This window comes from Mus musculus, chromosome 10, assembly GCF_000001635.26.
Source record: "Mus musculus strain C57BL/6J chromosome 10, GRCm38.p6 C57BL/6J".
NCBI lineage: Eukaryota > Metazoa > Chordata > Mammalia > Rodentia > Muridae > Mus > Mus musculus.
This window is the reverse complement of record NC_000076.6, coordinates 34482801-34503618: the sequence shown is the minus strand read 5'-3', so window position 1 is coordinate 34503618 and position 20818 is coordinate 34482801. Positions and strand designations below refer to the sequence as shown.

At 39.1% G+C, this 20818-nt stretch overlaps 1 protein-coding gene across 5 annotated transcripts in view; it reads right to left on the bottom strand.

The window, feature by feature from the left end:
* Positions 1-20219, bottom strand: part of Frk (fyn-related kinase) — a 127833-nt gene extending 107614 nt beyond the window's left edge. Inside the window, exons 1-2 of one of the 5 annotated variants that reach the window (NM_010237.3) lie at positions 20031-20219; positions 19250-19874 (exon numbers count right to left, since the gene is read on the bottom strand). In NM_010237.3, the coding sequence (NP_034367.2) occupies positions 19250-19614 (365 nt within the window). In that variant the 5' untranslated portion in view covers positions 19615-19874; positions 20031-20219. Of the gene's footprint in view, positions 1-19249 lie in introns of all 5 variants that reach the window. The other 4 variants (NM_001358769.1, XM_006512534.4, XM_006512536.4 and 1 more) reach the window with 4 other exon arrangements.
* Positions 20220-20818: the final 599 nt, after the last annotated feature.

The window sequence follows — 20818 nt, the reverse complement described above, 5'->3', positions numbered from 1 at the left end:
AATACATAATGTATTAAACCCTTATAGTAGATTGCTGGAGAGGTTCTTCACATTTTACGTTTTTGATCAGAATCATGTTGTAGAATGAATCCCGAGGGAAAATGTATCCTTATTATTCCCATGTTCTATATGAGAAATTGAGATAGGACTACCATTGACTTCCTCTAGATGACATAGGTATGTGAAATTAGCCACCCTGAAATCCAGATCTCGTGTCGTGAAGCATTCAATAGTTTGGGTGAAAAAGAACCACCAGTATTATACTTACACTAAAATCCTATTCCATCAGTGCTTTAATCTCACTCAGATATTTGTTAGAAGATCGGAAGTATTGATCTAAGATTTACGTATGATAGAGATTATTACAGTAATATTGCAAGTTCGATAATACAAAAGGAATTTTTTCAGTCAGATAAAACAATTCCTATTTTTCTTTTAGTAGTCACAGAGCAAATCAAAAAGCATGGGCAATAGTTAGCTCTTATCTTACTGTGCACAAGATTGTGTATGAGTGATATGTTTACCCTTTATTTGTTAAAAAAAAAGAAGAAAGAAAGAACAACAGGAAGGGAGGGAGGGAGGGAGAGAGAGAGAGAAAGGGAAAGGAGAGGAGAGGAGAGGAGAGGAGAGGAGAGGAGAGGAGAGGAAAGGAATCTTGAAAATCCCAAGACACAACAACAAAGCAACCAAAGCTCTCAAATAAACTCATCTGGACAAAAACAAGCTATTTGAGAGTCCACTGAACTATTACAAAAAAATTAATTGAGCCAAGTTGAAATTTAGCTCTTTAGGACTCAACTTTAGTATTCATAGCTTATAATTTATCTCATTCCCATAGAATTTCCCATTGTTTGCAATTTGTTGAAAACCTGAAAAAAAAAAATCAATGCCTTTGCTAAATAGAAACTAGTCATGAATGAAATACTGTAAGTGAGATTTCCGAGGTAGTATCAACTGTGTTACTTCTTGGAGAAAAGAGAGCACCCAGCTCATCTTAATGATTTTAAATCATGGTACTACAGTGCTTCTCAAAGGTATAATGAGATGCACATTCTCAAGTCTTCCCGCTATTAGTTATTTAAGACCCTATTAACTCAATTTTTAATTGTGATTTCAATGTAGGGTATTGATACCACTTCACTATATCTTTGTGGGTTTTCTTTTTTCTTTCTTTCTTTCTTTCTTTCTTTCTTTCTTTCTTTCTTTCTCTCTCTCTCTCTTTCTGTCTGTCTTTCTTCCTTTTTAAATTTGGGTACTTAACAACAACAACAAAAGAACATTATTCACAGTTTGGGATACATAGCCATTTTTCCGATACAGTTGAAATGAGTAATTGATTTCATTTTCCTTAAAGTAGTGGCAATTATATAAGCACTCTATAAAACTTTAATATAAACAGTGATACAAGCATATATGTATACAGTGTTAGCATAAAAGAATCACATTAAAGCTGAGATAAAACCTTTGATAAGTTAATTATTTCAGCAACACATTTGTCACATTTTTTATTCAAACCACAGCAAGAAGCAGATAACAAAGAATCCATAGAAGAGGAGGACAGATCCAGAGGTGGCACAGTCATAATTGGATAACTGGATATTCCCAATTGTTTTTGTGGTTCTAACAAGTTATTTGTCTACCTTGAAATGTTGATCCTAAATTCGTATCCTTGATTCACCAAAAACACTTTATTTCATAGACAACCATATGTGTATTTAAGATGTATTTTACTTTTGTTTGTATAAACCCCTTTTTAGATGATTTCTAGAATCATAATATTTAAATATGTTTTGTTTTGGGGAAGAGCTACAAATCTATTATTTTCATCTCAACACATGTACATTTAATATTCCTTGGGAACAAACAAAAAGGGAGAGAAATAGTGTAGACAAAGAAGGACTGTAATAGTCCAGGCAAAGAAGGCTGCCTATGGGGATTTTCTAAAGACTTAACTACACAATACAGGTGAAGTGTATTATGCCAGTGTGGTTTACAGTCAGTCTGAAGCCATTCGTTTATTCATTCATTAATAATTTTTAAGATTGATTGATTGATTGACTGATTGATTTTATACATATGAGTACTCCACCATTGCTCTCTTCAGACACACAGGAAGAGTGCACCAGACCCCATTATAGATGATTGTAAGCCACCATGTGGTTGCTGGGAATTGAACTCAGGACCTCAGGAAGAGCAGTCAGTGCTCTTAACCACTAAGCCATCTCTCCAGTCCAATATATTTTTTTTTAATTTTGAAACTACATTGCTTATCTTTAGCCACTGTAAGTTTCAAAAGTTCTCAACTGAAAAAGAAATTAACTGACACTTGGGTTAAACATGGTGATGTCACTGTATTTCCTTTTCCTTTTTTCTTTTCTTTTATTTCTTACTTTATTTATTTATTTATTATTTATTTATTCCTTTACATCCCACTCAATACCTTCCTCCCAGTCACTCCCTCCCAGTCATTCCTCCCATCCTAGCTGTGTGTATTTTCTATTGATCATTAGTAAATTCAACAATGTATGACTTACCAAACAGCAAAACCCTCCTCTGTTATAAAATGACAACATGAGACTATTTCTGAAAATATCCATTTTATTTCCCCAGGCTACTATGGAATGGTTTTAGATTATAAAACATTTTAAAAGAACTCTCATTCAACACTGTAAATAAATCACAAATAACAACATACATCCTGAAAGAACAGGGGAAAATTCCATTACTTTCATACTTCAAAACATTCTAGTATTTTTATCCTATAAGTACCAATTACCAATAATCACAAATTACAAGTATTGGAGTTGGAGAGATAAATCCAGATTTAAGAGCACTTGCTGCGTTTTCAGAGGACCAAGGTTCTATTCCCAGCACCCATGTGGCAACTTACTATCATCTTGAATTCCAGTGTCAGAACCCAATACCCTCTTTTGACTAACAGAGGCACTCGGTTTGTACATGGTACACTTGCATACAGTGCAGGCAAAACACTCATACACATTAAAAAATATATTAATAAATACCTTATAAGCTACAAATACTGATTGGTGTTTTATTTTCCAAGGTAGATTCTAAAATAGTGTGTAGGCAAGATAAGAAAAGTGGGAGTGGAGGGACGCAGTAAGGAGAGAAAAATATTGCTTGAAGAAGAATGGAGGCAGGCCAGAAGGTAAGGCTTCCAACAGAGTGTTTTGCTTCTTTTCCAGGTGATCACAAGAAATACAAAGACTCTCCTGTACTGGGGGGCTCCTCTAGCACTCCCATGCACAGAGGTAAGCCATCATCAAACTTAGGGGGCAGAGAGAAACCTCATATGCTTTTTAGACACTTATAAGCATAAAGCCAAATTATATACCTAACAAAGCAAATATCAAGTCTCCTAATTTTGCTGAGTTGCTCTCCTAGCAGAATGGGTGGTCACAGAACATAGCAGTTGATTCTTAAATAAGAACACACATAAAAGTATGAGGTAAAAAGATGAAATTTGATTTAAAAATAATAATAATACTTGTAATTTCCTCTAGGGATGCTTTTTTTTTTCTATTTATCTGTTGACTTTGTTTTCAGCAGCACTGATAGGACCCAGCACTTTGTAAGCATCTTGTAGTCCATCCCCAGAACTTATGTAAAAAATAGGAGCATGAACTGATAACCCCAGCCCTCAGAAAGCATCTCTCTCATGCTTAGTGGATATCTAACTTAGCCCATTTGGTGAATTACAGATCAATGAAAGATCAGTCTTAAGAGCAAAGAAGACAGTAGCTAAAGAACATGAAAGATGTCCTCTGGCCTCCACATCCAAATGTGTATGTGTACATACATACCTGTACATCTACACACATGCACACAACATGCATTCACATGCAAACACCAAAAAAGGAAACGTTTTATCAGTTTATAACTTTTTAGGATCCAGACCAAGGCCAAGTTGACTCCAGTACTGTGCACCTTAGAGAGCAAAACAGCACAAATGGGAGTGAGAAGGAAGAAACCAAGGTCCTACAGTCTTGGAGGACATAGTCTCAGTGACCAAAGGACTATAGTCACCAACAGGTGCCCAGGCCTTTAACACATAGTAACCAGCATATGAGCTGTCTTTAAAAACACCAAATAATATTTTCTAAAGCATCTCCAAATAACAAGACCTCAAGCATAAAGTTTTTGATGGATTAAAGATTGAAAATGTCAAAGAAAAGCATTCATCTATAAGAGGATCTAGGGATGAATTTAAATTATAAATCTAAGAGTTCTTCACAGAAACAAAATTCTTTAAGAACCGAGCTATTGTATCACTTACTGTAAGACATTCAGGAAACTTAAAGCATGCCCAAGTGTAGTAACAACCCCTTAGTGCAGTGGTTCATTTTAACAATAGTGTGGTTCTTGTAACATACCTACTTCCAGATATCTAAAATGTTGGGGGTGGATATTCAACAAACCAAAACCCTCAATTGATTTGCTCCAGTAAGTAATAAATGCAGAAGTGCCTAAATTGTTTTCCTACTAAGGAAAGTCAAGATCAAGACATAAACAAATAAACACTACTGTATTTTGAACTAAATAATTAGAAACTAGATGAAGCCTCTTTCATTGGCTTTCCATTGCCTCCTCATATACACTAAGTAAATACAGACAACTACCTCTCTTCAGTTCCATTTACTGAACTCAATTAACGATGTTAATTTGAGCAGGGTTGAAAGAGAAAACTGAAATATGGGCTAAAAACCTCAGTGAAGGTATTAAAATGTTTTTACATGATTCCTTTGATAAGAAATGCTGTGAGACTCTTGAACATCCTCACTCTGAAAACTGTGAGTTAAAATCACTTCTCTTAGTGGAATGGAGGTACTTTTTGCAACCTGTAGCATCCAGCCAAGTGGTGGCAAGAAACTAGGTATCTGGGTGAAACTTCCATGTGTGTCTAGAAGGAAATAGGTATCGTGTCCTGGCAAAGACCAAGTGGGACCCCCTTTGGACAGTACATGGGGAAGCCTACTATGGAAATCTGAATAAGCAGGGATGGAAATGCAGTTGACAATCAACTCCCAAGAGGAAACGTCTAATGAAAGTGAAAAGGAGTATTCTTGGCTATAAACCAGCCTCATGAGTTGAAAAATAACCACAATGCTTTAACTGCTTTATTTTGTGTTCCTAGATAACAATCTAAATTAGTCCAGACACTATGCCTGGCCTTTTAACCAGAATATGTTCATGCTGGGATAACTCATCTTCTTTCAGTCCCCTTGATGGCAGGATTTGTAGTCCAGAGGACTACAAATGAGGGAGTCTAGGCAAGCCAGAGATCTTACAGAGAAATTGGAGTCCCTATGCTACAATGAGTAAAAGATATTTAAACACTAGTATATTATGAGTTCAAGGCATGAAATAATAACACTAAAAGTGTTTGTTCTGCTAGTGTTATAATGAACGTAAAATGTGCCTAATGCTTGACACAGAAACAAAGTATTAGGAAATGCATGTAACTTATGCATTTAGTGGATGACAAAAAGATACTTTCCTTTCTGTTTAGCTGTGTCTTGGGTAATACCCATCTTCCTGGGAAATTAAGTGAGAAAATCTAAACTACCACAGAAATTAAGAGTTTATTCAAGTCATTTGTTCACTCAATCACTCATACTTTTCTTTTCTTTGAAGCAAGGTTTTAGTGTGTATCTGAGGCTGTCCTTGAATCCACTGTATACCTAAGCCTGGTGTTGAATATGTAGCAAGCTTCCTGCCTCAGGCGCCTCAGTTACTGAGATTACAGGAAAGCACCACCATGCCCAGCAAGGGAATCTTCTCATTTGATAACATCAATTCTTCCCAACAAAAGTATAAGTCAGCTCTTGGTCTCTTGCTCCTCCCTTATTCTTTTCCTGCTTCCCTTCCGTCTGTTCCCCCATTTCCTTACCCCCTCTCTCACCACATGCTCATGGCCAGCTGCTACTCCTCTCCTCTCTCTCCTCCTCCTCCTCTTCTTCTTCTTCCTCTCTCTCTCTCTCTTTCTCTCTCTCTCTCTCTCTCTCTCTCTCTCTCTCTCTCTCTCATTCTCTCTCCCTCTCCCTCTCTCTCCCTCTCTTCCCTTCTCTGCCTCTACAACTACCTTAACTCCCCTCCCCAAAACGTGAATAAACTCTATTCTATATTGTAAAGAAAGTCTAAGTGTTCAGGTTGGCAACAGTCCCATGCCACCTTGGACATGAATTCTGCGGACTGTCCCATGGTCCCAGAGGACTCTCCACTCCTGAGACGCCCTAGCACACCCAAGATATTAAGATCAATAAGGAGAATCAGCATCCAGAGAGGGCCTTCATCCTCAACAAGGAGGCAGACCGTAGACCCAGACCTCTGGGCACCTTCCCCGCCAGAGGAAAGCCAGCCTCCAAGGGAGGGCGCTGACCCTGGGTCTCAGGAAAGAGCACCATCTTGTATCCCAGGTCTCTCAGAGACCAGTCCCTACTGCAGAGTACAGCAGTACATGCGGACTGCAGAAGCAACAGAGCTTCTTGGACAGGGTCTCTTAGGGCCTTCAACAACAGCCAAGAGGTGGATTTGAGCTCCAGACCTCTGTGTACCTTGCCTGCAAGAGGAGAGCTTGCCTTCTGAGAGTGCTCTGACCACTGGGATTTAGGAGAGAGTTGGACTCCCATAATGCTGACAGAGGCTAATAGAATCAAAGGAAAAACAAGCTCCAGCCAGAGACAACTAGAACATCTAACACCAGAGAATACCAGATGGCGAAGGACAAACGTAAGAATCATACTAAGAGAAACCAAGACCAATCTACATCATCAGAACCCAGTATGCTCACCACAGCCAGTCCTGGATACCCCAACACACCCAAAAAGCAAGATTCTGATTTAAAAATCATATCTCACGATGCTGGTAGAGGATTTTAAGAAGAGCATTAATATCTCACTTAAAGAAATACAGAAGAACACTGCTAAACAGGTAGAAGACCTTAAACAAGAAGCACAAAAATTCCTTTAAAAATTACAGGAAAATACAACCAAACAAGTGATGGAGTTGACCAAAATAATCCAAGATCTAAAAATGGAAGTAGAAACTATAAAAAAAAAAAAAAACCCAAAGGGAAACAACTCTGGAGATAGAAACCCTAAGAAAGAAATCAGGAACCATAGAATCGACAGAATACAAGAGATGGAAGAGAGAATCTCAGGTGCAGAAGATTCCATAGAGAACATTGACACAGCAATCAAAGAAAATGCAAAATGCAAAAAGATCCTAACCCAAAACATCCAGAAAACCCAATATACAATGAGAAGACCAAACCTATGGATAATAGGTATAGATGAGAATGAAGATTTTCAACTTAAAGGCCCAGTAAATATCTTCAACGAAATTATAGAAAAAAACTTCCCAAATCCAAAGAAGTAGATACCCATGAACATACAAGAAGCCTACAGAACTCCAAATAGACTGGACCAGAAAAGAAATTCCTCCCAACACATAATAATCAGAACAACAAATGCACTAAATAAAGATAGAATATTAAAAGCAGTAAGGGAAAAAGATCAAGTAACATATAAAGGCAGACTTATTAGAATTACACCACACTTCTCACCAGAGACAATGAAAGCCAAAAGATTCTGGACAGATGTTAGACCCTAAGAGAACACAAATGCCAGCCCAGGCTACTATCCTCAGCAAAACCATCAATTACCATAGATGGAGAAAACAAAGTATTCCGTGACAAAAGCAAATTCACATAGTATCTTTCCACGAATCCAGTCCTTCAAAGGATAATAAAGGGAAAATACCAACACACAGATGGAAACTACACCCTAGAAAAAGCAAGAAAATAATCCTTCAACAAACCTAAAATAAGATAGCCGCAAGAACAGAATCCCAACTCTAACAAGAAAAAAAAACAGGAAACAACAATTACTTTTCCTTAGTATCTCTTAATATCAATGGACTCAATACCCCAATAAAAAGACATAGACTAACAGATTGGCTACCTAAACAGGACGCAACATTTTGCTGCATACAGGAAACCCACCTCAGGGACAAAGACAGACACTACCTTGGAGTAAAAGGCTGGAAAAAATTTTCCAAGCAAACAGTCCCAAGAAACAATCTGGAGTAGCCATTCTAATATCTAATAAAATCAACTTCCAAGCCAAAGTCATCAAAAAAGACAAGGAGGGGCATTTTATACTCATCAAAGGTAAAATCATCCAAGATGAACTCTAAATTCTGAATATCTATGCTCCAAATGCAAGGGCAGCCACATTCATTAAGGAGACTCTAGTAAAGCACAAAGCACACATTGCACTGCACACAATAATAGTGGGAGACTTCAACACCCCACTCTCATCAATGGACAGATCCTGGAAACAGAAACTAAACATAGACACAGTGAAACTAACAGAAGCTATGAAACAAATGGATTTAACAGATATCTACAGAACATTTTATCCTAAAACAAAAGGATATACACTCTTCTCAGCACCTCATGGTACCTTCTCCAAAATTGACCATATAATTGGTCACAAAACAGGCCTCAACAGATACAAAAATATTGAAATTATCCCATACATCCTATCAGATCATCACAGATTAAAGCTGATCTTCAATAACAACATAAATAATACAAAGCCAACATTCATGTGGAAGCTGAAAAACACTCTTCTCAATGATAACTTGGTCAAGGAAGGAATAAAGAAAAAGATTAAAGACTTTTTAGAGTTTAATGAAAATGAATCCACAACATACTCAAACTTACGGGACACAATGAGAGAAGTCCTAAGAGGAAAACTCATAGCTCTGAGTGCCTCCAAAGAGAAACTAGAGAGAGCACACACTAGCGGCTTGACAGCACACTTAAGAGCTCTAGAACAAAAAGAAGCAAATGCATGCAAGAGGAGTAGAAAGCATGAAATACTTAAACTTGTGGCTGAAATCAACCAAGTGGAAACAAAAAGAACTATACAAAGAATCAACCAAACCAGGAGATGGTTCTTTGAGAAAATCAACAAGATAGATAAACCCTTAACCAAACTAACTAGAGGGCACAGGGACAAAATCCTAATTAACAAAATCAGAAATGAAAAAGGAGACATAACAACAGAACCTAAGGAAATATAAAACACCATCAGATCCTATTACAAAAGGCTATACTCAACAAAACTGGAAAACCTGGATGAAATGGACAATTTCCTAGACAGATGCCAGGTACCAAAGTTAAATCAGGATCAGATTAACGATGTAAACAGTCCCATTTCCCATAAAGAAATAGAAGCAGTCATTAATTGTATCCCAACCAATAAAAGCCCAGGACAAGGTGGGTTTAGTGTAGAGTTCTATCAGACTTTCAAAGAATACCTAATTCCAATTCTCCTCAAAGTATTCCACAAAATAGAAACAGAAGGTACTCTATGCAATTCATTCTATGAAGCCACAATTACTCTGATAGCTAAGCCACATAAAGATCCAACAAAGAAAGAGAACTTCAGACCAATTTCCCTTATGAATATCAATGCAAGAATACTCAATAAAATTCTCACAAACCGAATCCAAGGACACATCAAAATGATTATACATCATGATCAAGTAGGCATCATCCCAGGGATGCAGGGATGGTTTAATATACGGAAATCCATCAATGTAATCCACTATATAAACAAACTCAAAGACAAAAACAACATGATCATCTCATTAGACGCTGAGAAAGCATTGGACAAAATCCAACACCCATTCATGATAAAAAGTCTTGGAAAGATCAGGAATTCAAGGCCCATACCTAAACATAATAAAAGCAATATAGAGCAGCCAACATCAAAGTAAATGGAGAGAAATATGAAGCAATCCCACTAAAATCAGGGACTAGATAAGGCTGCCCACTTTCTCCCTACCTATTCAATATAGTACTTGAAGTCCTAACCAAAGCAATTAAACAACAAAAGGAGATTAAGGGGATACAAATTGGAAAGGAAGAAGTCAAAATATCACTATTTGCAGATATGATGGTATATATAAGTGACCCTAAAAATTCCACCAGAGAACTCCTAAACCTGTTAAACAGCTTCAGTGCAGTAGCTGGTTATAAAATTAACTCAAACAAATCAGTGGCCTTTCTCTACACAATGGATAAACACAATGAGAAAGAAATTAGTGAAACAACACCCTTCAGAATAGTCACAAATGATATAAAATACCTTGGTGTGACTCTAATGAAGGAATTGAAAGATCTGTATGATAAGAACTTCAAGTCTCTGAAGAAAGAAATTAAAGAAGATCTCAGAAGATGGAAAGATCTCCCATGCTCATGGATTGGCAAAATGGCTATCTTGCCAAAAGCAATCTACAGATTCAATGCAATCCCCATCAAAATGCCAAACCAATTCTTAACATAGAACCAAGTTAGAAAGGGCAATTTGCAAATTCATCTGGAATAACAAAAATCCTAGGATAGCAAAAACTATTTCAACAATAAAAGAACCTCTGATGGAATCACCATGTCTGACCTCAAGATGTACTACAGAGCAATTGTGATAAAAACTGCATTGTATTGGTACAATGACAGACAGCTAGATCAATGGAATAGAATTGAAGACCCAGAAATGAATCCACATACCTATGGTCACTTGATCTTTGACAAGGGAGCTGATACTATCCTTTGGAAAAAAGACAGCATTTTCAACAAATGGTGCTGTCTCAACTGGCAGTTATTACATAGAAGAATGTGAATTGATCCATTCCTATCTCCTTGTACAAAGCTCAAGTCTAAGTGGATCAAGGAACTCCACATAAAACCAGAGATACTAAAACTTCTAGAGGAGAAAGTAGGGAAAAGCCTCAAAGATATGGGCACAGGGGGAAAAATTCCTGAACAGAACAGTAATGGCTTGTGTTGTAAGATTGAGAATCGACAAATGGGACCTCATAAAAATGCAAAGCTTTTGTAAGGCAAAGGACACTGTCAATAAGACAAAAAGGCCACCAACAGATTGGGAAAGGATCTTTATCAATCCTAAATCTGATAGGGGACTAATATACAATATATACAAAGAACTCAAGAAGCTGGACTCCAGAAAATCAAATAACCCCATTAAAAAATGGGGAACAGAGCTAATCAAAGAATTTTCAACTGAGAAAATGAGAAATTTTCAACTCTGTGGCTGAGAAGTACCTAAAAAACGTTCAACATCCTTAATCATCAGGGAAATGCAAATCAAAACAACCCGAAGATTCCACCTCACACCAGTCAGAATGGCTAAGATTAAAAAATTCAGGTGACAGCAGATGCTGGCCCGGATGTGGTGAAAGAGGAACACTCCTCCATTGTTGGTGGGATTGCAAGCTGGTACAACCACTCTGGAAATCAGTCTGGCAGTTCCTCAGAAAATTGGACATAGTACTACTGGAGGATCCAGCAATAATTCTCCTGGGCATATATCCAGAAGATATTCCAACTTGTAATAAGGACACATGCTCCACTATGTTCATAGCAGCCTTATTTATAATAGCCAGAAGCTGGAAAGAACCCAGATGTTTCTCAACAGAGGAATGGATACAGAAAATGTGGTACATTTACACAATAGAATACTACTCAGCTATTTAAAACAATGAATTTATGAAATTCTTAGGCAAATAGAGGGATCTGGAGGATATCATCCTGAGTGAGGTAACCCAATCTCAAAAGAACTCACATAATATGCACTGACTGATAAGTTGATATTAGCCCAGAAACTTAGACTACCCAAGATACAATTTGCAAAACATGAAACTCAAGAAGAAGGAAGAGCAAAATGTGGATACTTTGTTCCACTTTAGAATGGGGAACAAAATACCCATGAAGGGAGTTACAGATACAAAGTTTTTGAGCTGAGATGGAAGGAAGTACCATCCAGAGACAGCCCCCTGCCCGGGGGATCCATCCCATAAACAGCCAGCAAACCAAGACACTATTGCATATGCCAAAAAGATTTTGTTGACAGGACCCTGATATAACTATTTCTTGTGAGGCTATGCTAATGCCTGGCTAATACAGAAGTGGTTGCTCACAGTCACCTATTGGATGGAACACAGGCCCCCAATGGAGGAGCTAGAGAAAGTACCCAAGGAGCTGAAGAGGTCTGCAATCCTACAGGAGAAACAACAAGATGAACTAATCAGTACCCCCATTGCTCATGTCTCTAGCTGCATATGTAGTAGAAGATGGCCTAGTTGGCCATCATTGGGAGGAAAGGCCCTTGGTCTTGATAAGATTATATGCCCCAGTTCTGGGGAATGCCAGGGCCAGGAAGCAGGAGTGGGTGGGTTGGGGAGCAAGGCAAGGGGAAGGTATATGGGACTTTTAGGATAGCATTTGAAATGTAAATGAAGAAAATATCTAATAAAAATGTCTAAGTCAATTAATTCCTAGTTAGGCATAAATTATAGCTTTTTTAATTTTAAAAGTTCTTGATAATTGGAAAAATATCTCAAAAATCTCCAAACTATTCTTTCTTTAGAAATATTAAGCCTATAACACAGCAGTCATGGCCCATAGCTGCTGCTTACAAAGAAATGAAAATTATGAAAGAGGCAGAGTGGATATGATCAAATTACACAATATGTAATTCTCTAAAAATTAATAAAAATGTCATATTAAAATAATAATAAGACACTAAGAGAACACAAATGCCAGCCCAGGCTACTAAACCCGGCCAAACTCTCAATTACCATAGATGGAGAAACCAAAGTATTCCACGACAAAACCAAATTCACACATTATCTTTCCACGAATCCAGCCCTTCAAAGGATAATAACAGAAAAGAAGCAATACAAGGATGGAAATAACGCCGTAGAACAAGCAAGAAAGTAATCATTCAACAAACCAAAAAGAAGACAGCCACAAGAACAGAATGCCAACTGCAACAACAAAAATAAAAGGAAGCAAAAATTACTTTTCCTTAATATCTCTTAATATCAAGGGACTCAATTCCCCAATAAAAAGACATAGACTAACAGACTGGCTACACAAACAGGACCCAACATTCTGCTGCTTACAGGAAACCCATCTCAGGGAAAAAGACAGACACTACCTCAGAGTGAAAGGCTGGAAAACAATTTTCCAAGCAAATGGTCTGAAGAAACAAGCTGGAGTAGCCATTCCAATATTGGATAAAATCGACTTCCAACCCAAAGTTATCAAAAAAGACAAGGAGGGACACTTCATACTCATCAAAGGTAAAATCCTCCAAGAGGAACTCTCAATTCTGAATATCTATGCTCCAAATGCAAGGGCAGCCACATTCATTAAAGACACTTTAGTAAAGCTCAAAGCACACATTGCACCTCACACAATAATAGTGGGAGACTTCAACACACCACTTTCATCAATGGACAGATCGTGGAAACAGAAAATAAACAGGGACACAGTGAAACTAACAGAAGTTATGAAACAAATGGATCTGACAGATATCTACAGAACATTTTATCCTAAAACAAAAGGATATACCTTCTTCTCAGCACCTCACGGAACTTTCTCCAAAATTGACCATATAATTGGTCATAAAACAGGCCTCAACAGATACAAAAATATTGAAATTGTCCCATGTATCCTATCAGACCACCATGGCCTAAGGCTGATCTTCAATAACAACATAAATAATGGAAAGCCAACATTCACGTGGAAACTGAACAACACTCTTCTCAATGATACCTTGGTCAAGGAAGGAATAAAGAAAAAAATTAAAGACTTTTTAGAGTTTAATGAAAATGAAGACACAACATACCCAAACCTATGGGACACAATGAAAGCATTTCTAAGAGGGAAACTCATAGCTCTGAGTGCCTCCAAGAAGAAACGGGAGAGAGCACATACTAGCAGCTTGACAACACATCTAAAAGCCCTAGAAAAAAAGGAAGCAAATTCACCCAAGAGGAGTAGACGGCAGGAAATAATCAAACTCAGGGGTGAAATCAACCAAGTGGAAACAAGAAGAACTATTCAAAGAATTAACCAAACGAGGAGTTGGTTCCTTGAGAAAATCAACAACATAGATAAACCCTTAGCTAGACTCACTAAAGGGCACAGGGACAAAATCCTAATTAACAAAATCAGAAATGAAAAGGGAGACATAACAACAGATCCTGAAGAAATCCAAAACACCATCAGATCCTTCTACAAAAGGCTATACTCAACAAAACTGGAAAACCTGGACGAAATGGACAAATTTCTAGACAGATACCAGGTACCAAAGTAAAATCAGGATCAAGTTAATGATCTAAACAGTCCCATATCCCCTAAAGAAAGAGAAGCAGTCATTAATAGTCTCCCAGCCAAAAAAAGCCCAGGACCAGATGGGTTTAGTGCAGAATTCTACCAGACCTTCAAAGAAGATCTAATCCCAGTTCTGCACAAACTATTCCACAAGATAGAAGTAGAGGGAAGTCTACCCAACTCATTCTATGAAGCCACAATTAATCTGATAATTAAACCACAGAAAGATCCAACAAAGATAGAGAACTTCAGACCAATTTCCCTTATGAATATCGATGCAAAAATCCTCAATAAAATTCTCTCGAACCAAATCCAAGAACACATTAAAGCAATCATCCATCCTGACCAAGTAGGTTTATTCCAGGGATGCAGGGATGGTTTAATATACAAAAATCCATCAATGCAATCCATTATATACACAAACTCAAAGACAAAAACCACATGATCATCTCGTTAGATGCAGAAAAAGCATTCGACAAGATCCAACAACCATTCATGATAAAAGTCTTGGAAAGATCAGGAATTCAAGGCCCATACCTAAACGTGATAAAAGCAATCTACAGCAAACCAGTAGCCAACATCAAAGTAAATGGAGAGAAGCTTGAAGCAATCCCACTAAAATCAGGGACTAGACAAGGCTGCCCACTTTCTCCCTACCTATTCAACATAGTACTTGAAGTTCTAGCCAGAGCAATTTGACAACAAAAGGAGATCAAGGGGATACAAATTGGAAAAGAGGAAGTCAAAATATCACTTTTTGCAGATGATATGATAGTATATATAAGTGACCCTAAAAATTCCACCAGAGAACTCCTAAACCTGATAAACAGCTTCGTGAAGTAGCTGGATATAAAATTAACTCAAACAAGTCAATGGCCTTTCTCTACACAAAGAATAAACAGGCTGAGAAAGAAATTAGGGAAACAACACCCTTCTCAATAGTCACAAATAATATAAAATATCTTGGCGTGACTCTAACTAAGGAAGTGAAAGATCTGTATGATAAAAACTTCAAGTCCCTGAAGAAAGAAATTAAAGATCTCAGAAGATAGAAAGATCTCCCATGCTCATGGATTGGCAGGATCAACATTGTAAAAATGGCTATCTTGCCAAAAGCAATCTACAGATTCAATGCAATCCCCATCAAAATTCCAACTCAATTCTTCAACGAATTAGAAAGAGCAATCTGCAAATTCATCTGGAATAACAAAAAACCTAAGATAGCAAAAGCTCTTCTCAAGGATAAAAGTACCTCTGGTGGAATCACCATGCCCGACCTAAAGCTTTACTACAGAGCAATTGTGATAAAAACTGCATGGTACTGGTATAGTGACAGACAAGTAGACCAATGGAATAGAATTGAAGACCCAGAAATGAACCCACACACCTATGGTCACTTGATCTTCCACAAGGGAGCTAAAACCATGCAGTGGAAGAAAGACAGCATTTTCAACAAATGGTGCTGGCACAACTGGTTGTTATCATGTAGAAGAATGCGAATCGACCCATTCCTCTCTCCTTGTACTAAGATCAAATCTAAGTGGATCAAGGAACTTCACATAAAACCAGAGAAATTGAAACTTATAGAGGAGAAAGTGGGGAAAAGTCTCGAAGATATGGGCACAGGGGAAAAATTCCTGAATAGAACAGCAATGGCTTGTGCTGTAAGATCGAGGATTGACAAATGGGACCTCATGAAACTGCAAAGCTTCTGCAAGGCAAAAGACACCGTCAATAAGACAAAAAGACCACCAACAGATTGGGAAAGGGTCTTTACCTATCTTAAATCGGATAGGGGACTAATATCCAATATATATAAAGAACTCAAGAGTGTGGACTCCAGAAAATCAAATAACCGCCTTAAAAGATGGGGCTCAGAGCTGAACAAAGAATTCTCACCCAAGGAATACCGAAAGGCTGAGAAACACCTGAAAAAATGTTCAACATTCTTAATCATCAGAGAAATTCAAATCAAAACAACCCTGAGATTCCATCCTACACCAGTCAGAATAGCTAAGATCAAAAATTCAGGTGACAGCAGATGCTGGCCAGGATGTGGAGAAAGAGGAACACTCCTCCATTGTTGGTGGGATTGCAAGCTTGTACAACCACTCTGGAAATCAGTCTGGCGGTTCCTCAGAAAATTGGACATAGTACTACTGGAGGATCCCGCAATACCTCTCCTGGGCATATATCCAGATGTCCCAACCGGTAATAAAGACACATGCTCCACTATGTTCATAGCAGCCTTATTTATAATAGCCAGAAGCTGGAAAGAACCCAGATGCCCCTCAACAGAGGAATGGATACAAAAAAATGTGGTACATTTACACAATGGAATACTACTCAGCTATTAAAAAGAATGAATTTACGAAATTCCTAGGCAAATGGATGGACCTGGAGGGCATCATCCTGAGTGAGGTAACCCAATCACAAAAGAACTCAAATGAAATGTACTCACTGATAAGTGGATATTAGCCCAGAAACTTAGTATAGCGAGATATAAGGTACAAGATGCAAAACACAAGAAACTGAAGAAGAACGAAGACCAAAGTGTGGACACTTTGCTCCTTCTTAGAATTGGAAACAATCACCCATGGAAGGAGTTACAGAGACAAAGTTTGGAGCTGAGACAAAAGGATGGACCATCTAGAGACTGCCATATCCAGGGATCCATCCCATAATTAGCCTCCAAACGATGACACCATGGCATACACTAGCAAGCCTTTGTTGCAAGGACCGTGATATAGCTGTCCCTTGTGAGACTAGGCTGGGGCCTAGCAAACACAGAAGTGGATGCTCACAGTCAACTATTGGATGGATCACAGAGCCCCCAATGGAGGAGCTAGAGAATGTATACAAGGAGCTAAAGAGATCTGCAACCCTATCGGTGGAACAACATTATGAACTAACCAGTACCCCATAGCTCTTGACTCTAGCTGCCTATGCATCAAAAGATGGCCTAGTCGGCCATCACTGGAAAGAGAGGTCCATTGGTCAGGCAAACTTTATATGCCCCAGTACAGGGGAACGCCAGGGCCAAAAAATGGGAATGGGTGGGTAGGGGAGTGGGGGGGGAGTGTGTGGGGGACTTTTGGGATAGCATTGGAAATGTAATTGAGGAAAATACGTAATAAAAATAATAATAAAGGAAATTATTCGGAAAGAAAAAATTCTAGATGAGGACATGAGGGGAGCCCCAGTGAGCTCCCCCATAAGGAGCCCTTCTTTACTATGAGCCCATTTCCCAAAAGATGTTTCCTGTAGTAGATTTCATTGAAACTCATCATCAATATTGAATCTTTACCTGCTTTCTAATCTACCTGATTCTGCGTATCCATTGTTAAGATTACATTTTATGGAGCTGAAGAGATGGTTGAGAACACTGACTGCTCTTCCAGAGGTCCTGAATTCAATTCCCAGCAACATGGTGGCTCACAACCATGTAAAGGGATTGGATATCCTCTTCTGGTCTGTCTGAAGAGAGTAAAATTGTACTCACATACATTAGATAGATAGATTAGTTAGATAGATAGATAGATAGATAGATAGATAGATAGATAGATGGACATATTAAAGTAGAAAACTGTTGAAAAACATGTTACTCAAAAATGTAATTATTTAGAAAAACAAGGATTTCATTTTATCTACTTTCTAGTCACACAGCCCTAAACTACCCACCAATATGTCTGCTCTTTGAATGGATAGATGGATGAATGGATGTGGCTTAAATAAATTTATAATTTTTCTTCTTTTGTACCATAAACTGTAGGAAGTATGCAAATACTAAATGAACTCCCTTGTGCATCATAAACCATAGGAATTATTCAATCTCTCTCTCTCTCTCTCTCTCTCTCTCTCTCTCTCTCTCTCTCCCTCCCTCCCTCCCTCCCTCCCTCCCTCCCTCCCTCCCTCCCTCCCTCCCTCTTTCTCTGGAGGAAATATTTAGTTTGGCTCATAGTTACTGAAGGTTTTAATCTGTCATGGGACAGCAGGCATAGTGCTTAAGTTCAGGGTGGAAAGAGCATGTGACAGACTGTATGGTGTAGCAGTAAACACAGGAGCAGGATGGAGTAAAGGCTAGCTACACTCTGCAGAGGCCTGCCCACCACCCAGGCACAATTTCTTAAAGCTTCCACAGACTTCAAACGCAGCGCCACCAGCTGGAGAAAAAGTTTCAGAACCTGAGCTTGCAGGGACATTTCCGTCTGTAAGATGTATTAAACAACCTTTTGTAGTCCATTTCTTACAAGGTTAGATCATTGTTTAACCTCCACGATCAGAGACAGATAACTAGAACTGAGGCAAAAAGCAATAATTAGATGTGTTCATCATCGGCCCCCCTTCTAAAATCACTTTTTCAGGATGAAATCTTAGTCTAGTATTGAAAGAAATATCTCCGTGATTTTTCTTCTTAAAATTTGCTGTCTATACCTGGCCACTTTTTAATCCTAAAAACCAAAAGCTATTTTCGTAATTTGAATATACCTCAGGATCTAGGAACACCAAGAAAGTTTTCTCTGTTATGATTTCACCAGGAAAAAAAAAAAAAAAAAAAAAACTACTACTGTGTAGTTGTTTTGTTGTCTTTGTAAATTAGCCCACTTGTGAGCCTACCATAATGGAAATGGTTGTGGTCAACTGCAGGATTTGTAGCATTAGTTTGGAATGCTTGGAAAGTTTACACTAACTAAACAAATAGCCTCCGATTTTAGATTTGAAAGTAGGTTTAGGAGAGACTATAGCTGCCCGTAAATGAAAATGTAGTTCTATTGAAAGTGAGGCAGAGGGAGAGTATTAGATGGACCATAGGTGTGCCCACTATAATCAAAGTCATTTTAGCAGTTCTCTCTCACTTTGCGAGAAAGACATGCTTCAATTAACAGCTTCTAGAATGCCTTTCCATACACTGGACCGATCTGTGAATGAGAGTCCGTGGATAGGAAGGAAGGAGAGTCAGAGTTCAGTATCCAACCCCGAAAGAATCAAGAAAAAAGTATGGCCGGTGCTACTCACGGCTCTGCCTGGAGACTCCGGTCCTCCGCCACGTAATTGGAAGGAATGTAGCCCTGTAGCTGCTGACCTAAGCCGGTTCCCTTCTTCTCCAAATGTCTGGCCAACCACCAGCCCTCATGCGAAGTGTCCAAGACTTGGAGTTTGTCGCCGGCACGGAAGCTCAGGTCCTCTGCAGTACGTGCTTGGTAATCAAACAGAGCCACAAAATACTGGCCATGGCTTCTCTCGGGCTCTTGTGACCTGGGAGCCTCTGGGGGACAGAAGGCCCCTGGATTCTCAATTACTACTGACTTGTCTGCCTCTTGAGACCAGCACGGGAGAAAAGGCTGCAGGTATGCCCAGAGTCTCACACAGACGCTGCCCATGGTGTTGTTCTAGCTTAGTAGTTGTAGGAGAGGATAGTCCTCTCCCCACAAGCTGTACAGAGCCACGGTCCTCCACCAGGCAGCTTCCAAATCAGCTGCAACTCACCATACCTCCCGCTTCGGATCTCTCCTCTCTCCGGCAGATCTGGGCTTGGCCAAGACACTCACAGCTGGCTTTCTGTTTGTAGCTGCTGCCCTGAGGCAAAACCAAGAGAGGACTGAGCTGGAGGTCCAGTGGGAAGGTGCTTCTTCCTGACTGCCTGGGCACCGAACAATAAGTAAAATAAAAAGGGTTTTATTTAGAGGGACATTTGAGAACAAAGAACAGCCACCTCTCCCTCTGTCCCCGGAAAAAGTTAGAGAGAGACTAACTCCAGGAACAAGCTCCCAGCCCGGCCTGCTCCAGCTGCTCTCACCCTGCTTCAAGCCTGCAGCTGAGAGAGTTCTGCTCTCTCCGGAGCTTTCCTTCTTGCTAATGAATAACCAGGCCGTGGAGGTTATCGCCTTTAACATCCTGAGCTGTACAGACTGTAATAATTCCTCCTAACTTCCTGGTTTCTTTTTGTCTGATCTAAAAGGAACTCCCAGGTCAGCTTTCCCGCTCCCTCCTCCCACACCCAGGATAGACCAGCCCCCTTACCAAGAAGCCAGATTCTTAAAGCAGCCAAAACCCAGAGAAACAGGCTAGCCCAGATGGCTATCTGTCTTGCTATATTCCCTACACAGAATGCAAGGCAGAGATTTATTTCCTCACAAATATGAGTAGGATTGTTTTGATACTGGTAGAGAAAATTTTAAAAGGAGAAAACTGGGTGTTTAGGTAGGATCTGCCAGACATGTGGCAATTGAAAAAGAGCCTTTGAGTCCCTACCATTTTTTTTTTTAATCACTAGGAATAGATTTTAATAGCCTCAGAAGTTTCTGGTGAAAAAAAAAAGAGTAGCAAAGCAGCTGGGCAAAATGCTGAGAACCCGAAAGGCTGCTTTTTCCCACAGAGACATCTCATTCCTGACCCCTTACATCGCTATTTCTGTAGCACGTGTACCCAAGCACACACAGGAGAAACAGGTGGCAGGCTGATAAGAGCATTTGTAGAGATGCTGTCTCTTCAAGTTGGACTTCAGGTCCATAGTCATGCTGACTCCGTGGGGTTGTGGTGAGACCTCAGAACAACTCAGGCTCAGGTTAAGATAGACATTCTGGG